Below are 22,587 nucleotides of genomic sequence, written 5' to 3' on the forward strand. Positions count from 1 at the left end.
CTGGCACTGGTCTCTCTGGGCATGAGCCCCCAGATCCCCCAGCCCTGACTCTGCTGTCCACCCAGATAGGAGCTGGACATGCTGGCAGCCAGCTAAGCAAAGAGCTGGCTGCAGCTATGCAAAGCGAGGTCTTGGGGAATGCAAGTTCCAGCCTCCTACTACCCCCCAGCAGCCTAGCCTTTTGCCTCCTCTGGCATGGAGCCAGGAGGAGAGGAGAGGAGGGGAGAGGAGGGGAGAGGAGGGGAGAGGAGAGGAGCATGGGGGAGGGGAGGGGAGGGGAGGAGAGGGGAGGAAAAAGAAAACCCCCTTATATGTCACCAGCCACTGCATTTCCTGGCTCTCAAGTTGTCAAGCCCACTGGCCTCGGCTGCTGACTCCAGCACTGATTCACTCTTGTGACCTCTGGCGTCTCCCTTCACTTCCCTTTGACACCCGTGTATGGTTTGGCTGCAGGTAAGGAACCTTGCTCCCAGTCACCAAGCACCATCACCTCGCTCTGCCCCAGGATGCCCCTGAATCCCCTCTCAGAGGCTGGCTCTGGTTTGGTGCTGGCAGAGGTCTCATGCTCTCAGAGGGGAGCCCTGCAGCCTGCAGAACAGCTCCCCAAAGGACAGATCCTCCCCCAGACTGAGGTTTAAAGCTGAGAAACCTCCAAAATACCAACTTTAGGTTTAATTTAATAACCAGTTCTCCTCATGCCCTAACACTTGCTCTCACCCATTTCTGTGGCTGCTCTTGGGTGCCTTCAGCCCTCATGGAACAACAGGGTTTGGATGCTAAAGGACATCATGACCAAGACCAAGAAGCTGTGGCACTGCAGAGGTACAGCTCAGGACATGCCACCCCACAAGGCCTGAGGTGAGGCAGTCAAAGGAAACCTCCAAAATTCATTGAATCATTCCCACTGCCTGTCTTTGGAAATGGACAGCAACAATCCTGCAAAAATCTCTCAGCTGATTTTCCTCCTGACAGATGTTTTTGGCCTCACTTGGCTCATCACTCAACCACTGAGCCCTGAGCTGGAGATGGACTTGCCAGCAAGCATRATGAGCCATGCTGCAAGGTAGTATCTCCTATGGGTTTATTGCTGCAGCATACACAAGTCCCTCCAAGCACCCTTGGAGTGGGCACAGCTCAAGGTCTTGCACCATAGTGCACCAGCCCTTGTGGCATTGCACTTTCCAGTGAAGCTGGGTTCGGAATCCAGCTGCAATGGGTTGTCTCAGGGCTCACCAGATCCACTCTTTCTTGGAGCCATAGGGATGTTTAGATCTGGCCCAGGCTTGTTAGTCTGGGTCTGGAGGCGGGAAGCCAATATGTGCACCTTCTGGTGAGATGCTGTTCTTGCCTAACCTCGTGGGTGTGTGCAGGACTGTGCCTCACTCTGGCATGGCCCAGCTGCAGTTACAGATTGCTTCTTCACCTGGGTCCACCCAGAGATTTTCCAGCCTTGGCCTGGTCAGACTTCCCTCCCACGATATTGTCTCTCCTGACATAGCTCCGTGCCAGTGGTTGGGCCTTGGCCCTTCTGGTTTATTCCCCAGTGCCAAGGAGCTGAGAGGTGCAGGAGGAGGCTGCTTGGGTGGGAGGCACGTACAGTGGCTGAAGCTGCCCGCTCCAGTTCCGAGCTCAGTGAGTAGCAGTGCTGGGGGCCCTATGGACAGGTAGTTGCGACCCCCTCAAAAGAGTTTGGGAAGGCATAGAAAAAGGCAGAACAGCTCTTGGAGCAAAGCTGAAGAGCTCCAGGTCTGCTCTCAGGCTTGCAAATCACCAGTGGCACATAGTAAAGCTGAGAAGGCAGGCATAAGTTTGTCTTCATGGTGGTTGGGAGGGAGCATCAGAGTATCACAGAGAACTTATCCATGCTGAGACAGGAGGGAAGAGCTTGCTGGGGTCACYACATGGCAGATCCCCTGGGCTGAGGCACCATTGTTTACTCCTGTGCATCCCTCAGCCTTTTGCGCTATAAATTGCTAATGACTCAGGCAGCGGGACATCCACACTCCCCTGAGGAGGCCAGGTCACCGTCATATAGAATTGGCTGCTACAACTCTTCCTGCTATTCAGTGCAAGGCTTTCCTTTTCTCTGCAGGAAGTGTTATGTGCTGGACACACTGGGATCCACAGGGTAGAGCAGCAGGAGGAACTGGATGACAACAACCATCAATGCCTCAATAGTTGGAGGTCTTAGGCAGGGGGATCAAAGAGAAGTATCTCCACTACATCAAAAGCTTGTGGTTGAACCTGCATAGAGCATACATGGCTCCTCCGTGCATGGGAAAGGGAAATGGCAGGAGGCCATTTGGATTTGTCCTCATCTTGGGGCAGGTGCAGTGAGTTGCAATAGGAACTGCTTGTCCCTAAGGTTGGATATTTCATTCTGCTTTTAAATAAGGGTGTCCAAAGAGGTTCTCTCCTGTCTGCCTCTGACTACAGAATGGTACGCTGGGTATTTTAACTTTTGCTGCCTTCTCCAAAAAGACTTCTGATAGCCTCACCATGATCTCACCCCTTCTCTCAGCCTAGTTGGGCAAACTCCAAGGAAAACTCTGGGGCTGGAGGGAGTGATGATGATTCATTAGTGGGTGCTTGTGTGGGTGAATCAGACCACATCAGTAAGGCAGCTCAGTGTCGGGGGTCACCAGGCAGCTGAAACAGCTTTCTCTGCATGAGACACCACACTGCCATCCAACCACATGCAAGAAATGGATTCCCCCTGGGCCTTTCACTGCACCAGCAGCATTAACTCAGTAACTCCATCAGGCAAGCACGTAGTGCTTCTCAACCTCCCCCTCAGCTCTTAATTGGATTTGAGACCGTTCGGCACTCCCAGCCCCAGACTGCTGCCATGTGCCCTTACATGCCTCCTACTTTCACTGCTGAAGCAGCTGTATTTCTGCAGAGGGTGAAGCGACCTGGCCTTTTTCCCTCTGCAGAAATACAGCTGCTTCAGCAGTGAAAGTGCATCTCAGTGCCTGTCTGGATGACAGGGTCTGTGTCTGTGCCAGGTATTATTAATAAAGTAACAGTCTGGCTCTGGTTTTAGCTACTGTTACTGCTTTTTGATCTGTCCCTTGTGCTCCCCTGGCTTTAGGATCCTCTCCCAGGATCTGGCTGGGGGCCTTTCCTGTTCAGTGAGTAATGAGACAGGCAGCCCATGTTCTCTACTGTGTCTGGTACAAAGCCTTCCCTTAGCAGGACCTCTTGTAAGCTCGGCAGGGGCAGCCAGACTAGAGCCTGTCAGTAACAGATCACCTCCTCACTCTCAAGGTTTCTGTAGAGATGGCTTCACACAGCTGTTACGCACCAAATGGCAATGCCGTAGCTAATCATTTAAGCAAGTAGTTCTTTCCCTTGGCACTGCATCTCAACTGACAGCTTAGCAGAAGGTTCAGACTCTACGACACACGAGACCCCTGGCTGCACAGCAGTCCCTCATGTGACAGTGACTGTGCACTGGCATAGTTGTCCTAGTTGTGTCTGCATCTGGCAGTACCTGCAGACGGGGTTCAAGCCACCAGTGCTGCCCAGCAGGACTTATGAACTACCTAGTGCCAGAGGGAGGGAGTGGGTTGGGGTGGGGCATGTTGGAACTGAGGACCCTGAGGAGAGGAGGCTCCCAAGGGGAGGGACAGAGGGCAGGAGGGGACCGTGGGGTGGGGGGGGCCCTGGGGAGGGGACTCCGGGTCCTGCGCCCAGCGATCTCCCCACAGCAGCAGTGCCCTCAGACAGGGCCCYGAGGGCAGAGTGAGGCCCTGGGGGGGCCCTGCGCAGCCCCAACACCACGGCCATGAGGACCCACAGGCAGACATGGGGCCCTGCCCCTCTGCCAGTGCAGGGCCCGCGGGGMAGTGCTGCCTCCTGCYGCTGCCTGTGGTGGGGACRGCTCAGGCAGGGCTGGGCCAGGCAGGGGATGGCTGGGTGAAGTGGGTCCAGGGCACCTATATGCACCTGGGGGCTGCTAGCATGGCCTTGGCTTGCTGGGCAGTGGCGACGCCTCAGTAGGCCATGGGAATGCCTTGCTGGGCAACAGGGACTCCTTGACACCTCTCTGAGACATGCCAACACCTTCCCAGGCAGCAGAGATGTCTCAGGAGGCCACAGCAGCGCCCCATCAGGCAGCATGGGCACCTCAGTGCCTCCCCAGGCTAGTTTGTGGTGGAGGTCACACAAGGCTGCTCTTAGGCTCCTAAGCACCACCAGACCTCACCTGCATCCATGTAGAGCCAGCCTGGGCTGTTAGCAGACTTCCACAGGATGGCGGATGAGGCTGGCATCAGAACCACACGATCTAGCTGTATATCGCATGGCACGGCAGGACAGTGTGGGACAAATGTCCCTCCAACTATGCCAAAGAGCTTTGCCCCTGACCCAGAGGGCCTTCCCTGCCTACAATTGTGGTGACTCACACATTCAAAGCCTCTTGGCGAAGCTGCACATTTGGGAACTGGAACAAAACCTTGCTTTGGAAACAGGACGTTTATTGGCAGCCTGGAGCTGGGAAGAGCTCCTTCCAGTGAGGTTAAACAGTAATGAAGTTTATTGGAGAAAAGCAAATAAAGATTCTCTTTAACCAGTGGATCTCACTGATGCATAAAAYTTCCCTCCAATGTTGGCAGACCCTTTATAGATAAGGCATGGCCACTCATGTGAACACTTGCCCCCCTCTCCCTCTCCAAGATATCTTGATTACCAATTTCCTGTTCTGGTTGTGAATCAATTCCTTGYCAGCCCCATGATACTTTTAGCCTGGTTGCGTAGCACTGTACAAACAGTCAAACACACACACAGGCTTCATGAGTCCCTGTGTCCAGCAGGTAGGAACCTCAGTGCAATGATAGAGCCGGCATGCTGTCCCCAAGAGGGGTACCGGCAAGGGCTTGGCATCCTCTTGAGACAGCTTCAAAACCTCCTAGGAGACTGTAACCACACACTTGGTCCCCAAGAGCGGCTGAGACCCTCCATAGGAAGAGTAGCTCCATGTCCTCTGGTTTTCCTCCTCTTCCAAGGAATTTTCCACTTCATAAAGGCCACATCTCACTCATCCAATACAGCACCCACCTTCCTGCTGAATTGGCATGCTCAGGAACACCTGTACGGGATCAGCTCTTTGGGGTGACCTCACCAGACGCCACCTAGCAAGGCATCTCAGCTGCCCAGTGAGGTGTCCACATGGCCCAGCAAAACATCTGTGTGGCAATGAGGCATCTGTACAGCAAGGCATCTCCATGCCACAATGAAGCATTCCGTTGCCTAGCAAGGTGTCCCTGTTGTCTGGAGAGGTGTCCTCATGGCTCAGCAAGGCATTTCTGTTGTCCAGCAAGGCATCTGTGGCGCTCACAAGGCATCCTCACTGCACCATGAAGCCACTATATGCCTTGCTGAGGAGTCCAGAYGGCCTGGTGAGGCAACTGTGTGGCCTAGCAAGGTGTTCCACCACTCACTGGAGCATTTGCTCTGCCCGACAAGCATCAGTGCTGCCCGGTGAGGTGTCCCTGTGACCTGACAAGACACCCCTGATACTTGGCAACGCATCTGCCTAGCCTGGGGAGGCACTGAGGTGTCCATGCTGCCTGATGGGGCGCTGCTGTGGCCTCCTGAGACATCTCTGCTGCCTGGGAAGGTGTTGGCATGTCTCAGAGAGGTGTCAAGGAGTCCCTGTTGCCCAGCAAGGCATTCCCATGGCCTACTGAGGCGTCGCCACTGCCCAGCAAGCCCCCAGGTGCATATAGGTGCCCTGGACCCACTTCACCCAGCCATCCCCTGCCTGGCCCAGCCCTGCCTGAGCTGTCCCCACCACAGGCAGCGGCAGGAGGCAGCACTGCCCCGCGGGCCCTGCACTGGCAGAGGGGCAGGGCCCCATGTCTGCCTGTGGGTCCTCATGGCCGTGGTGTTGGGGCTGCGCAGGGCCCCCCCAGGGCCTCACTCTGCCCTCAGGGCCCTGTCTGAGGGCACTGCTGCTGTGGGGAGATCGCTGGGCGCAGGACCCGGAGTCCCCTCCCCAGGGCCCCCCCCACCCCACGGTCCCCTCCTGCCCTCTGTCCCTCCCTTCAGGAGGGTCCCCTCTCCCAACGCGCCCCACCCCCTCCCTCCTGCGCATGCGCGCCACGATCCGGGCCTGCCCCCCCCCGGGGGGGGGGGGCATCGCGCAGGCGCCCTAGCCACACAAGATGGCGGCGCCCGTGGACCTGGAGCTGAAGAAGGTACCGGGTTCCCCTTTTCCCGCACCGCGGTCCGGGGTATCGTTCCGCCGCCCGCTGCGGGGGTCGGGCCGCCTCTGTGGCTGCAGAGTGTCTTCCCTCCCCCCTCCCCATTCGCGTCTGCCCGGGCAGAGCTCTGCGCGGCCGCTCGCTTTTGGGTGGCCTGGCAGCCGCTAGCCACCGTTCCTGCTCTCCCCCCTGCAGGCTTTCACGGAGCTCCAGGCCAAGGTTATCGACACGCAGCAGAAGGTGAAGCTCGCCGACATCCAGATCGAGCAGCTGGGCAGGACCAAGAAGCACGCGCACCTCACCGACACGGAGATCATGACGCTGGTGGATGAGACCCGCATGTACGAGGGCATTGGGAGAATGTGAGTGTGGCCCTGGCCTGTGGGGTGAGTGGTGGGTGGCCTCGTCATTGTGCTCCTCCAGACCACTGAGAAAATGACTTGTGAGTGCCTTGGTTCCACCTTGTGCTGGTAGTCAGATAAGGTAGGAAGTACCTGGCARCCTGGCTGTGTACCTCTCGCTCGTCTCAGCGCCTAAAGGGCCTACCAGCCTCAGGCAAGAGCTTATCCACCAACTACAGGTCTACTTTATGAAGAGCWTGCTGGCTGTGTCCCAGAACATTCATTCTTTTCAATTTACCATTCTGTTTTCATTTGCTGTTCCAGTGATCTTGCTGGGAATGCAGCGAGACTTTAGCTCTTGGGATGAGGTGCCAGCAGTCTTTGAGAAGGGCTGTTAGAATTTKTGTTGCCTATGAGTGCTTTTGCTTGTTGGCCTTGCTCCCAGCCTTAATGGTCGTATTTGGACTGTCTGGCAATTTTGTAAGCTAGATCAGTGGAACAGGGTTCTAGTGACAAACTGCATGTTTGCAAGACTGTCACAGACCTGTCCAGCCATTCACGATGGAACACACCATTCCTGATATAAATTCTATCTAAAGCCTTGAAAAACACCCGTGCCCTTATACAATGAGTGTGGTCAGGGCTTTGCTTGCACAAATTTGCTGCAGAAATACTCTTTACAATGTCATGTCAGTGAATGTCACTGTGCCATGTTGCCCAGATTCTTTAAAGACTAGGAAGAGAGTGTGAAGCTTGTTTGCAGTCCCAGTGCCTCTGTAAAGAAAGAAGTACTTTGTGTTGGATAGTTGTCCAAATTCTTAGACTAGAATTAATGTGTTTTGATTGACACTGCACTTCTGTTTGACTTCAACAGCCTCTTAGATAAGATTACACAAAACGGTTTCGAAAGCTGAGAGTGCGTGCTTACTATGTAAACTAACGCTAACTTTCTACAGGACTTGAGAGTACTATGATTTTTCTGTTGTGTTGTGAGTTGGGTAACAGTGATGACAGTGCTTAGCTAGGGATGTGGTTTTGTGAAACACTAAATTTGATGTAACTGCTGCCAAAAGGGATGGTTTTGTCTACCTCTCTCCCTACCTGTGTTTCCTCTACCTTCTCTGTGTTGAAGTGGGTGATTGCACAACCATGCAGTGAGTTTGGTCAGCTTGCTGATTCAGTGGACAGTTAATTCACCAAAAATGCCCTGGTGTGCCTTCCATCTGATCACACAATCTCTTGATGAAGTCTCAGAGACTGGAACTGGGAAGTGAGGAATGATGTGTGGATTGCATTTTGCTGTGAGTTTTCAGATGAAACCAATAGAAAAATGAAGTTGCACACAGACTTACAGAGGTGTACAGTGTGACACAGAATGTCCTTCTAATAAATTTTTGTCCTTCCTATAAACTTTTCCGTGCAGTTGAATTATATGTTAGTTTTGGTTGGGATGTTCGCAACTGGTGCCTCCAAAGGAAACAGGTTTTATCACCTTCCAAGAGGTGGAGTGACTGTGATATGGCCTGGGAGCAGGCTGCAGGTATAGAGTATGCTGATATTCAGAGCAGTATCACAAGACAGCTCATTAGGTTTCTATTTGGTTATGTTGGTTCTTTTTTTTTTTTCGTGGAAGGAGTAACAGAGCAGACAAACTAAGAGCAGAAGATAATTCTGGAAGTTCAACATTTTATTATTATTATTATTATTATTTTAATCTTAAAGCTAAATACTTCTGTATGGAGAAATCCCACAGGATAATTTAAAGGTATATATCAGTCTTTATCATAAATTAAAGTCGTATTGCTTGCAGATGACATAAGTGGCAAGTGGTATGAGTTCCTATGCTAGCTGAAGAGCATCATGCTGCTTCCTATTTCTCTTCTATTTACGAGGCAACTTCTTCCTTTGCTTCTTAAACCACTTACACTTTCTCTGTGTACAGTAGCTGTCGGAGTGCCTATCTTTTGGGGAGTCTTACTTTGCCTTTCCATGGCCAGACACGGTGGTATAGACCCTGATGGGCAGCCCTCTGCTCTTCAGATAGCACCCTTACCATCCCTGAGGAATAATTTGCCTTATGACAGTATCTAAAGACTGGATTCTTGATAGGTTTTGTTGTGCCAGTCACTATGCAAATGCAGATTAAGAGAGTGTTCTTGCTCTAAATACTATTCACAGAATAGGTAAGGATGGAGGGGAGCTCTGGAGATCATCTAGTCCAACCACCCTGCTCAAGCAGGGTCACCTACAGCATGTTAGACAGGGTTGCATCCAAGCAGGCCTTGAATATCTCCAGAGAAGGAGACTCCGCAGCCTCTCTGGGCAACCTCTTCCAGGGCTCTGTCTCTCTCACAGTGAAGAAATTCCCCCTCACATTCAGGCGGAACTTTCTGTATTTCAATTTCTGCCCATTGCCTCTTGTCCTGTCACATGGCACCGCTGAAAAGAGATCAGTCCCATCCTCTTGACACCYTCCCTTCAGGTACTTATACACATTGATAAGATCCCCACTCAGTCTTCTCTCCTCCAGGCTAAAGAGGCCCAGCACTTGCAGCTGTTCCTCATAGGGCAGATGCTCCAGCCCTCTGATCATCTTCGTAGCCCTACGCTGGACTCTCTCCAGTAGCTCCATGTCTCTCTTGTACTGGYGAGCCCAGAACTGGACACAGTACTCAAGATGAGGCCTCCCCAGRGCTGAGTAGAGGGGCAGGATCACCTCCCTTGACCTGCTGGCAACACTCTTCCTAATGCACCCAAGGACACCATTGGCCTTCCTGGCCACAAGGGCACATTGCTGGCTCATGGTCAACTTGTCATCCACCAGCACTCCCAGGTCCTTCTCTGCAGAGCTGCTCTCCAGCAGGTCAGCCCCTAGCTTGTACTGRTGCYKAGGGWTATYSCTCCCTAGGTGCAGGACTCTGCACTTGCCCTTGTTGAACCTCAGGAGGTCCCTCTCCACCCAACTCTCCAGCCTSYCCAGGTCTTTCTGAATGGCAGCACAGCCCTCTGGTGTATCAGCCACTCCTCCCAGCTTGGTATCATCAGCAAACTTGCTGAGGAGRCACTCTGTCCCCTCATCCAGGTCATTGATGAAAATGTTGAACAGTAGTGAGCCCTGGGAGACACCAYTAGCCRCAGGCCTCCAACTAGACTCCACACCACTGATGATGACCCTCTGAGCTCTGTCATTCGTTCACTGAGTGTTTTAATTTTTTATTATTTTTTCCCCYTTTTTTACCTTGATATCATAGTATTTCCAAATTCTGCTTATTCTAACCAGGGGACTGCCGTCTTTCAAATTGGTGTTGTGTTGTTGTAAGCTCTGGGTCACACTTCGGTGTGAAGATYTCACATCAGGGACACAAGACTCTTCCTGTAACCACTTCTGACCACTAGTAGAGAATCTATTGCTGAAATTCAGGCATTTGGCAAAGCAGACCAGGGAAGCACTTGGAACAGGAGCTAATTCAAGGGCAGTTTGCTGTCTTGTGGTCCATAGCAGACCAAAGGAAGAGATTGCCAGAGTTCTTCTGGCTGCAAAATCCATGTTCTGTGGAGTGAAATTGCAGGTTTTTAATGCATTTACATCATTTGCTTGCATAGGTATGGGAGTCTAGTCACAGAAGGGATATTTGTAATTTCAACACTTGTGATTTTATTTGCACAGCTTAGCATCAGCCAACATGACCAAAAAGAGGTGTAGATGTTCTCTGTAAATAATGTTAGAGTTCTAGCAGATTTCAGTTATCCAGAAAAGATAAATGTCTGCATCAGCATTAGCTCCGGTTACCTGTGCTCTTCTGATTCTTGATTCTTGCTTGAATAGCTAAATTCTGGGAAGTAGGCTTTATGCTTCTAGTCCTGTGCTCAACTTAATTTTGCCTTTTTTTTTTTTAACCCATTTAAGCTGCTACTTAGAGTCTAGTTCTTGACAGAATATCTTTATCTTTTCTTCAGCTGCAGTAGCTTGGGATGTGTGTATGGGGGTAAGTAATACATACATTTGAAGTGTCTTATCTTGTAGAATAAGACACTGATCTTCCATGGAAGTGGAAGAATTGAGAAATTGTAGTAATGTGCTGCACTGTGAAAGGAAGTCTGCATAGTTTGGTGCTCACTTCTGCACTACTTGGAAAGCAGTTCTGTGGCTTCTGCTCTCTGAACTGTGAGCCTGTTTCCGTTCTGAGGGGCTCTCTCTGCACCACTGGGGAATGTAAGAGTCCATTTGTCATCTCTGTACTTGTTCTTTTTGCTTTGTAGTGTGTGTAACACAAAAAGAGTGAACAGGCCAGCTTTACTGGCCTCCACAYGCGGTGCTCAATTTACTTTTACTACAGCTATATTTGGTTTAACGAAAGAAATGTCAGCGTCACATAGTATGAGACGATGAATTGCTGTATACTGTACATATCCAAGAGGCTGGGATATCATCTGAGTGGTGGCATCTTGCCAAATACATTTCAGTTCTGTTACTTCATGCTCTTTCAAAAGGTCCGTTACGTAGCCTGAGACAACTACCACTGTATTGGACTTCTGCTGCTTAAGCTGTCTGTGAACTGATATCATCATATTGCTTTGGGAACTATGCTGAAAGTTTAAGCTTCAGAATTCTGTCTGAATATTTGAGACCTTTTCTTTTACATTCTTCTAACCTGTAAATAATGATCTTATCCAGGTTATGGAAGAAAAACGAGACACTTACACTAGACAAAATGAGAAAAGCACTGCAGTTTTTCTTGCCAGGGATACCAAAATGGATACTGAGTTTCAGGCTGATATTGCTTTATCATCAGTTTAATTCTACAACAGATGGAAAAGTATTTAAGAAAATGCCTAAGGAAGTAAAAATCAAGCAAATAATGTAGCACAACTTCATTTTCAAGGTTTTGTGCAGGTGTAATATTTTATGGGGACAGCTGTAGTAATCTGATTTTGACAAGTTATTTTGAGAGCAGATTTATAAACATGTTCCTAATTTTAGTGTGCTTTTGGGGTGTGTTTGAAAATAAGACATAATACCTCATGGTAAGCTCGCTTTCCTTCACCCCTGAAGACTACAATCACTATTGCAAATCACTCTTGCGATGACACTTTTTCTTACCATGACAGCTGCAATAGTTGCAAGGTGGTTTTTTTTTTTTGTTTGTTTTTTGTTTTTTCCTTCTTTGGAAAGAGGGAAGTGGCTCTTTGATTCTACCAGCACGGCTCATTGTGGAGTATGGTAGCTGTACCATGTTTCCTGCTCACATTTCAATAGTTCCCAAAAAAAAGAAGGGCATGCAAGGCTTAATCTTTATGGTTTAGCTACTAACTATAGGTCAGTTTATGAAACCCGAGTAGCTTTCCAGTACCCCTCTCCGTGGGCACRTTTTTTTCAGAGTTTAGTACCGAACCCCAGCTGCTGACAAGCTGGCAGGTGCTACAAAGTTTAAATGAATCCCAGGGACAAGCATATAGAACCAGCCTCTGGTCAATATGTAAATAATAAACATGAAACTCCCCTATCTTGCTGTTGAAAAAGTGAAGTTTTTATTTTCAGCACTGTCCAGTGTGTCTATTAAGTAGAATCAAACACTCAACAGTGAAGAAAGAACAAAACAGGTGATGTGCTGCTTGCTACTCAGCTGCTTTTTATGCTGTATATTGAATGAGGCAGGGGCACTGGCAAACAGTACGTGTGGAATCGAAGGCTGCATGTCATGATACATGTGCATAAGTGAACAGGATTTATATTACACATTTGTGTTTTTATTTTAGCTTTTTCTAATTTTGAAGTGCATGTTTTTTGATTTTTTTTTTTCCTTTTTTTAGTTTCTCAGCCTGAATAGTGTTCTTCAGAGTATATTTATGATTGTGTATATAAAAGGTTGTAGAGTCTCTTTAGGAAGGTGCTGCAGAAAGCAAAAATCAGACTGATTTGCACATAGATAATCCAGAAGATGACTGTACGTGTCTCTTTAAGATGAGTAGTAAAGTATGTGGTAGCAGTTGCCATCCTTCTCTTGGCTGACCAGTACTGTGAGAGAGCAGATAAAGAATTTGTCAGTGGGTTTTGCAGTTAAATACTGAAAATAGTGGGATGTTGGGAGTCTTGACTCTTGAATTTCAGGATCAGAAAGGGAGCTTGTTCTGGTGGACACAGACTCCTTCTCCAACTTCATCTACTCTGGTTTCCCAAATACACTTATTCCCCTCATCCTCCCCCAACACACACAGTTAGATCTTATTCCTGCTGTCCTGGGTGCTTGACTGTAATCTCTCGGATATCTTGGTCCAGTTATAGCTTCCTACCCTGCTGGTCTAAATAGTTCCTCCATGAAGTATTGAAATTTCAGAGAAGAAGAGATTGCCGTGGCCTGCATACAAACTGAGTATGTGCCTAGTTCTTGGAAGTATCTGCATTTCTTAAAATGAGCTTTAGTCAGAGAGCTGGTGTCCAGTGGGCACATCCAGTCAATGCTGATCAAAGGTATAAGCAACAGAAAGAAGTGCTTTACAATGAAAATAATAGATGCTTTACTCAGCCCTACTTAAAATAAGCCTGTCAATTTAACACACCCACCCACCCCTTGCACATTGTGGTAGAAGTCAAGAGAGCAACTGATACAACTTTAGTGATGCTTGTCTATCTTGCCTCGAGGCATTTAACTCTTTAGGAACATATTTCTCTTGGATCTAGGAGGATGACATTCAAACAAATCTGTCCTGTTGATCTTTTGTGTATCACTGCCTTTCTCACTGCTTGTTACCTAGGCAATAGAGAAGAAGGAACTACCTGAATAAATGTAAAAGAGGTAAAATTGAAACCAAGAAGAATAAAAGGAACAGAATATGAGATAAATTTCTCTTGTGAACTGCCATGGTGGCTACAAGAGATGGTTTGATCTGCCGTGGTCTGCAGGCAGTGTAAATGCCGAAGCCTAAAAGACGTCTTGCACTTTGCAGATCAACAATTTGGATTTCAAACAGACTGTCATGGGAAATTGTTGCAGTGGTGCAGAGTTCTCATTGGTTATGTGCTTTTCAAGTATTATATGCTTTGAGGAGCTTGAAATGTCCCTGCTTCTGTGGTTTGCAGTGCCAAATGACTTGGGAGGAAGAGGGGAAGGGGGGGGGAAGGCTGTCTTATTTCTGAAGTCTTCAAAGCACTTGAAGTTTCAGAAGAGTTATATTTTAAGGAACTTATCACTATTTTAACTTTCAGTGGATTTAAAGTATTGTATTTTGAAGTTTTCCCCACTCCCCATAGGAAGTGTTGAAATCAGGCATTAGAGTCCCTGGGAAATACTCGGTGTTGGACCGTCTTTTTCAGACTTTTTCTTTGTTTGGCGTGGGAACTTAAATTCTATTGTCCTGTGGCAGAGAAGCATGCCAAATCATTGGACCAAAGGGATTCTGGGGGAATCCCTGTCTTGCTTGGGGAAGCCGTTGCCAACAGTATCAAGAGATATCTAACTGTTGGGACAGGGTAGCCCAACATTAAGGGCTCACTGCTGTCATGGGGAGATATACAGGAGCAACTGCCAGTCTGATATGCGTATGTAAGTATGATATATTAAAATTTATTGTATGGAACAGGCTTGATACGAGTAACTTAGCTCAGTTGGTTAGACCATGGTGCTAATAATGCCAAGGTTGCGGGTTTGATCCCTGTACAGGCCACTCGTTTGAGGGTTGGACTAGATGATCTCCAGAGGTCCCTTCCAACCTTACCAATTCTATGATTCTATGAGAGAACCAGGTCAGGGTGTCCTCTGGCGGTGGTTCAACCTCTGACTTACTTTCAAGAGCTAGCTCCAGGTCCTTGCTTGAAATCAAGAGGAGGAGGATTTAAGTCACTTCTCCTGCATCAAAGCACTGAAGTAACATATGAGGAAGCTGACGCTTCCTGGTGATGAGAATCCCGTTTTAAATGAGTTTAATGCAGAGAGTTGAGAGCCCAAGCACACGATTCAGGAATACTGCAGCTACTGTCTCTCCTCGCCCCCTTTCCCTCCCAAGCTATTTGCTGAGTTCACAGAATGTGTCACGGGTACAAAAATGCGGCTTCTGGGGGAGAAATGATTTGCCAAGACAATGTCTCGCTTTTTTTGGTCAACGAATGCTAATTCTAGAAAGTTTGTTCTTGGTGATTAAAACAATTACACTGTTGTTTCCTAATGCTAGCTGATTTAACTTGAGCATTTAGGCCTGTCTTGGCGTTAATGTTGCATTTGATTTCAAAAGCGATACAGCCTCCTTTGTTCAAGTCCTGTTTCGGTTCTTAGTGAAGGACATTCTGCTAAGGATGTTTGCCAGTTAACATCAGTTTGCCAGTTGACGTGCAGCGGTATTTCTGTGTCACTTCTTCATTCGTTACTACAAAATTCACCTTCCTGATCATTCTGATCACAGAAGAGTTACGAATAAAAATACCTCTTTTTATTATTTTTTTAACAGAGATACCTTTAGGATTAGTTGACCAGGTGCTCAGACTAACTTCTGCTTGCTAGGTTTCCCCTAAACGCCTGTGCATTTGAGGGGTGCGTGCATATGTGCTTGTATATGTGCACGTATATATGTATATTTTAAGAGCTATTCTTCCTTAGGAATTCGTGGCTAATTCTTGGAAGTACTGCGGACTTTAGAAATGAATCGTGACTTCCTGTTATCAGAAGTATTATTTCTGTTTTCTGCAGCTTGCAACTTTCAAGTTTAGTGCAAAATAAGCTGCAAAAATCCATCAGAAGTACATACCCTAGTAGACAGGCTGTAGTCATTTGACTTTGCTTTGCTTAAACAGGTCATCATTGCGACATATTAAAAATTGCAGTAAAATGGAAACAAGAGAAAATCATTAGAGAAAAGGTGAGGAAAAGCTATGATTGTAGCTTGTGTGTTTGTAAAMCACAGTCAGTCATATTTGCATTGCTTTCCTCACGTGGTTTGAATCCCAAATGTTTATGTTTTATTCCTGTTTATTAAAGAGCAGACATTTGCTCCTTTTCTTTTTTTCTTCTCTTAATTCCATTTATCTTGAATGAGTCTTCAAAAAGAACATGTGATGCCCTTTAAAAGCTGATCGCAGTACTATCTCATTATTTTTGGTTGCACTATATTTAATACAAACTTAAAAGGTGTATTCCTGCTTTCTCTTTTTAAAGAACCAAGTATGAACAATGGTATAAATCTACCATCTAGTTAAGTGTCTGGCAATGCAGAAACTGCTGTTTGCAAGATGTGTTGCTATCTTGGTGTGGGGTAATGTAATATGCTGTAGCTATTGACAGATACCCTTCCCCCTCCACCCCCCCCCCAAAAAAAAAAAAAGCAAAAAAAAAAAAAGCAAAGGCTCAATGTAAACATCGCCTCAGATGCAGAACAAAAACTGTTGACCCTCAGCTGGGCAAGGGGTATGTGCTGGGTCAGATCTTGGGGAGTTTTGAGGAAGCAAAGAGTATCGCAATTTTTCTTTCTTTTCCTTTAGCTCCTTACGGTAAATAGATTTATGGCTTACACAGCCATCTGAGTAAAAGTTACCTTTGTTGTAGCCTACTTAAGGCTCAATCTGGAACGCTTCCAGTGCTGTTAATCCTGCTCTCTGGTTGTGCTCCAGGGCTGTCGGGCTTGGTGTGCACAGGTATTGCTCCCCACTGGGTTACTGCCAGCACACTTCAATAGATATGCCTCCTTCTCAAACACGTCTTTAGACCTGATGCAGATCTAGCTCTGAGTGCAGTAGTAAAATGACATGTTACAAGCTACTGCTTGTAAGATGCATTTGTATATAATCCTCCCAACATAGTCTGTAGGATTTGTTTTGCTTTAAGGTATGTGCTAATTGGGGAGGGAAAAATACTTATGTTTAGCTATATTGAGAATGTCCCAATGAGACAACTGGCCACTAAAATAAAAGGAAACATAGGAATGGCTTCAACTAATCCACTCCAAGTAAGCTGCTTCAGAAGCTCTGGCCAAGGGATGTGATCTGTTGAATGAGAAATTCAAAATCAGACTGAAAAATATGAAACTCTTAGACACGAGTGTTGGCAGCACAAATTATAGTTAGTCATGGATTTACTTTTTTATGTATATATTTTGATTGTTTGCCTTGCTTGGAACTGGATAATTCAACTGGGATGACTAAAAGTGGAATCTGCTAGGGGTGTAAGTAGTGCCTGTTATGAAGTGCCTAGGGAATAATTTTTTGAAGTGTAGGCAAGACCCTAGGAAAGCGGAGGGGGCTTTTTGGGTGCTTGTAGTCACGAACAGCTGGCTTCTGTTCCAATCAAGCTAGATTGCTTGGGGATCAGCTCGTTGGAAGCCTCTCTTCCATTGGCTTTGAACAGTACTTAAAATGCATTAATCCCCTACTGAGTATGCTCAAAGCTTGAAGAGCAGTGCAAGTTCAGAATTAAAAAGCATCTTTAAATAGATAAGGGCATGACTGGGCTTAGCGGAACTTTTCACATGGAGTAGTCTAATAGAAATGCTTGCTTTCAAGAAGCAATATATAAAATCTAAATGGCTGTGCTGCGTTATAACACTTAACAGCATTTTTTTTAACTATAAAAAATGTGTTAAAAGAATCTTAAGGCTTTGTACAGAGGTGTTAGTTTTTCTTTTCGATATTTTAATTTACACTTTGGCATGCAATTTCCCGAACTCGATGGTCTGTAAAGCTGAAGTTATTGTGACCCTTGTGTGAACTGGGAGCCGAACTGAACAGATTTTTAGCTCTGTCATTCGGCAAAATAATACTGGAGCTTTCCCACCTGTAAAACTGCTTCTCTTTGAGGTTAGGCAGAGGATATATATATTAACATCAGGCAGTGGGAAAGTTAAGATTTCCTGGGCACCTCACACAGGTTCCTGCAGCAATCAAAGTGACCTGAAGTGGGATGTTGCAAATTGGCCAGAAGAAACCCTGTGGCCTGCTCTGTGACTTCTTCCCTGCTGATTTTAATATTTGTTTTGCTGTCAGAGGACGTGATAGCTARCTGTTGGTGCCGGCCCAAGCCCGGGACTGACTTAGCCTGGTCCATGGGGCAGGTGTATTCAGGGCAGTTAGAGCATCCAGGCTCTGGTCTAACTTCTAAAGTGCTTTYCTGAGCAAAATGCCCAGTGCTGGTTCCTACCGATCTGTTGTGAACAGCTCCCTATGAAGGTAAGACATGACTCAAGTTGTTACTTCAGAATCTAGAAGCTATAAAGCTTTCCAAAGAAATGGTAGCAAAATTATATATAAAACTGTTGGCAATCGGCCTGTTTCTTTTCTCATTCTTAGAAATACCTGAACCATCTTACCTAAATAGAAGGTGAAGAGCAGCCAAAGTGCTTGTATTTGGGACACATACCTAATGCTGAAAGTTTCAGCTGTAAGGTTGAAGTTGTAAGCAATTTAAAACAGGGGCTCTTGATGGAAAATCTTAACTGTGGGCATCACTGTGGCTCCGCCTGTAGTAACTTGCATGTCATAGTACCAGGCTGGCTTGTGCTGAACATAACCTCATTTGCTCCATATGTGGAGCAATATGTGCTCCATAACCTCATTTCTTAGCAGATGAATATTTCAGTATCTAGTATTATGCTTTAAAGTCAAATAAACAGTTACATTTTGGTATAAACAAACTGAGTTATGGAATTACTTACCCTCTATGAACAGCCCTTTGTGGGTGTGTACATGTGATACAAAGGAGCAAACGGATGACAAAGTTAATAGCATTGCTGACTAGTGTAACTAGAGCCTGAAGACCGTTTTGGCCAGAGTGTAAGGGAGTGCTGTATAAACATCTAACAAATGGGGCATCATATCTACAAACTGAAAATCGGGAAGGGGTCAGAGATATTTTCAGATGGAAACAAGCAACTAGTCTCATAAAGAGAGTGTAAATCACTTGCTCTAAGAGAAATAAAAAATCTGATGTGGAGCTAGCAGAGGGCTGCAGGGAATAAAATAGAAACAAGTATTTAGAGTGAGGTTTCTCTTTTAATTTCCTTGTACTCTGTTTTTGTTCCCAGGGACTAGGGAAAATGTGGGCCCACTACTGACTACTGTCACAGGGTGGGGGCCCTGGTGACAAAGGATACAGAGAAGGCAGAATTACTGAATGCCTTCTTTGCTTCAGCCTTCACTGCTAAAGGCAGCTCTCAAGAACCCCAGAGCTTGGACGTGAGGGAGAAAGTCCAGAGAAGGGAAGACTTTCCTTTGGTTGAGGAGGATAGGATTAGAGACCTTCTGGRCAGRCTAGACATCCACAAATCYGTGGGCCCGGATGGGATGCACCCACGGGTACTGAGGGAGCTGGCGAATGTTGTTGACAGGACACTCTCCATCAACTTTGAAAAGTCCTAGAGAACTGGAGAGCTCCCTGAGGACTGGAAGAAAGCCAGTGTCACTCCAGACTTCAAGAAGGGCAAGGAGGAGGACCCAGGGAGCTACAGGCCGGTCAGCCTCACCTCCATCCCTGGAAAGATGATGCAACAGCTCATTCTGGATGTCATCTCCAGGCATAYGGAGGARAAGRAGGTGATCAGGAGTAGCCAGCAKGGATTCAYCAAGRGGAAATCCTGCTTAACCAATCTGATAGCCTTCTACGATGGAATGACTGGCTGGGTAGATGAGGGGAGAGCAGTGGACATTGTGTACCTTGACTTCAGCAAGGCTTTTGACACTGTCTCCCATAACATCCTCCTAGATAAGCTCAGGAAGCGTGGGTTAGACCAGTGGACAGTGAGGTGGATTGAGAACTGGCTGAAAGGCAGAGCTCAGAGGGTCGTCATCAGTGGTGTGGAGTCTAGTTGGAGGCCTGTGGCTAGTGGTGTCTCCCAGGGCTCAGTACTGGGYCCCATCCTGTTCAACCTTTTCATCAATGACCTGGATGAGGGGACAGAGTGCCTCCTCAGCAAGTTTGCTGGTGATAACAACCTGAGAGGAGTGGCTGACACACCAGAGGGCTGTGCTGCCATTCAGAGGGATGTGGAGAGGCTGGAGAGTTGGGTGGAGAGGAACCTCCTGAGGTTCAACAAGGGCAAGTGCAGAGTCCTGCACCTAGGGAGCGATAACCCTCAGCATCAGTACAAGCTGGGGGCTGACCTGCTGGAGAGCAGCTCTGCAGAGAGGGACCTGGGAGTGCTGGTGGATGACAAGTTGACCATGAGCCAGCAATGTGCCCTTGTGGCCAGGAAGGCCAATGGTGTCCTTGGGTGCATTAGGAAGAGTGTTGCCAGCAGGTCAAGGGAGGTGATCCCACCCCACTACTCAGCCCTGGGGAGGCCTCATCTTGAGTACCATGTCCAGTTCTGGGCTCGCTAGTGCCAGAGAGACGTGGAGCTCCTTTCGGTTGTCCCATGTGACAGGACAAGAGGCAATGGGCAGAAATTGAAGTACAGAAAGTTCTGCCTGAATGTGAGGGGGAATTTCTTCACTGTGAGAGAGACAGAGCCCTGGAAGAGGTTGCCCAGAGAGGCTGTGGAGTCTCCTTCTCTGGAGATATTCAAGGCCTGCTTGGCTGCAACGCTGTCTAACATGCTGTAGGTGACCCTGCTTGAGCAGGATGGTTGGACTAGATGATCTCCAGAGGTCCCTTCCAAGCTCACTGATTCTATGATTTTATTGTATGATCTCAAGCTGGAGGAGAGAACACTGTTTTTTTGAGTCCTTAGCATGTTGTAAAGTGAAGCCACATATTTGATTAGTTAACTATGGCATTGGCTTTACAGATTCAACTTCGGTGAAGTCGGCCTTTGGCAGGTTGCATGACGGTAAGAAGAGCCAATGTGCAGCTGTAAGGTTGGGAACTTGGCAGTCTTGGGACAGGAAATTAAAGTGGGTGCTGGTACTGATGCAAGCTTTTTTGTAGGGTGCTGCCCTCTCAGGCAGGGACTTTGGATCTACTTCTGAGTCAGCTTGTGGGCTGCCACCCATTCCAGTACGCTATTTTATGGCAAATAAAATAAGGGTTGTAGCATTTGTCCCAAGCTGCCCACATGAGTCTTGTCAGYGCTGACTTCAGCCGTCCCTTTTTAATTTGCTGTCGCACGTCCATTAGAGCGTTGCGGAAGGGTGGGAGGGAGGATATTTTCCCAGATGACTGCTGTTGACATTTGCAGAATAGAAGTTAAATCAGTGACTTACTCATTCGGAGTGCCCCAGTGCCCTGCAGTGTTTCTAAGCTTGCAGAGATCACTTCAGTGCTGTGTAGATCATCGGAGATCTCTCAAGTTACAGGGAAAAAGGAAAAATGATCAAAATCATGTTTTTTTTTTTTTAATGCTATTATTTAGACTAGGGGGCATCGGTGAAGCCAAGGTTGTGAGTATTGCTATATGGTTTGTGGATGCAAATGGGAAAGTATTGGAGAAGTATTCCCTTCTCCCCCTGCTCCCCCCCCTGCAATCTTAAAGTCTTAAGGAAACATGTTTCTACATGTTCTGCACATGCACATGAAGGGGTAGGGGAATAGTGTAGTGGTTATCACATCTGCTTTATGTGCTGAAGGTCCTGAGTTCAAGCCCCAGCATGAACCAGAACCAGGAAATCTTTGGGAGGTTGGACTAGGTGATCTCCTGAGGTCCCTTCCAACCTTACTGATTCTGTGATTTCTGTATTGGGACAGCAGTTGGTGGGATTTGTGGGAAAGGATTGATGATTTGTGGGAAAGGATTGGCAATCTGTTTTCTAAGGGCACCTTGCAGCGTTCTGAAAAGCAGTCCCCCCCACCCCCAACTGGATTTAGGTCTGCATCTAGTAGAAACGTAAGTAGAAACCCCTGGAAGAGTGGGCATGGACACAAGGCCAGGCAAAACCTGTGTTTTGTTTCAGCAGACTGGCACGTGCTGGGACCAGCAAAATGTTACCGCTCTATGAAAGTGGATTGTAGGGGCATCTATTTCAAGGGAAGGGATTGAAGAAAAAAAGAATGAGTGAGCAATGATGTTAAGAACAGGAATAAATATGAGAACAAAGATGATACCAGGACTAAGCATGATCTGAAAGAAACTGGAAAGAATTGAGGAAAGATTTGGGGAAATTACAAAGAGAAACAGTGCAAATTACTGTGGAAAAGAGAAGGTAGATCAGAATCGGGGTGGGGGGAAGTGGGAGAAGGAGGAGGGATTGCTAAATGCAGTTAATAGAAGCACTGAAGAGAGTGTTAATTGGCAGCCTGTTATAATTAACCACAGTTCTACTCCCATGCGTTTCAGAAATGGACATGGCAGACAGTTTTCCTTTTGGCTTTTGCATTGCTGATGCAGAGTATGCTGGCTTTCGAGCCAAGCAATAGATACCCATTTGTGTTCAAAGAGCACCTTCCAGGCCCTGAGTAAATAATATCACCACATTAATAATATCATTTGTCATGGGAGATGGTACTACAAGTTGATTTCAGACTTTTGTGTAGTCGACAGGGAATGCAGTCTGACTCTGCCCTGTCTAAAGCTGTTCATTTTGACTGTTCAAACATGAACTTTTGTCACCTGGCACAGACATTGACCCAGACACTAGTTAGTGCTGGAGGAAACTCATTGGTATGACCTGTGCAGGCTCTGGAGGCTCCTTTTAAATCCCTCTGGGGGACGTTAGGGAAGGGGCTAATCTGCAGCTTGTGCATTCTTTGTGTCTGGGAGGACGAAGGGCGACTGTGGAGGGTTTCTAAAATTTATTTGAACTTTTTTGTCCTTTACCTCTGTGTGGGATGCCAGAGCCATGTACTGAGAACTTATTTGGATGCTGTTATCCCTTCAAAGGCTCTTCTGAGCAAATGAGACTGCTTTTGCATGCCGTCTAGCAGGATTGCTTTGACTGAGATGTTGTGAAGTATCTTACAAATCTCTTTGTTGGCAATTGAGGAAAAAAAAAATTGAAAMCAGTGACTGCAATTCCAGTTAAAAACAACCACTTCCCACCCCACAGAAAAACTCTCTGGACTTAGAAAGTACAAGAATTTGGAAATTACTGAGGACACATACTAAAGCCAAACCCTAAACAGTGAGAGCTGTGATGGCTCAGTTATGGTTCACCTACCTTTATCTGTAGTAAAAGCAACAGAGTCTAT

General features: G+C 47.1%; 1 protein-coding gene across 1 annotated transcript in view; it reads left to right on the forward strand.

Annotated features, from left to right (window-relative positions):
• The first annotated feature begins 6,092 nt into the window (after nt 1–6,092).
• The window catches only part of PFDN1 (prefoldin subunit 1), a 36,158-nt gene continuing 19,663 nt past the window's right edge, over nt 6,093–22,587 (forward strand). The window contains exons 1-2 of the mRNA XM_085307725.1: nt 6,093–6,203; nt 6,405–6,571. Coding sequence (XP_085163851.1) covers nt 6,171–6,203; nt 6,405–6,571 — 200 coding nt within the window. The 5' untranslated portion in view covers nt 6,093–6,170. The remainder of the gene's footprint in view (nt 6,204–6,404; nt 6,572–22,587) is intronic.

This window comes from Rhea americana, unplaced genomic scaffold, assembly GCF_003343005.1.
Source record: "Rhea americana isolate MKP2758 unplaced genomic scaffold, rheAme1 scaffold_262, whole genome shotgun sequence".
In the NCBI taxonomy this organism is placed as follows: Eukaryota; Metazoa; Chordata; class Aves; order Rheiformes; family Rheidae; genus Rhea; species Rhea americana.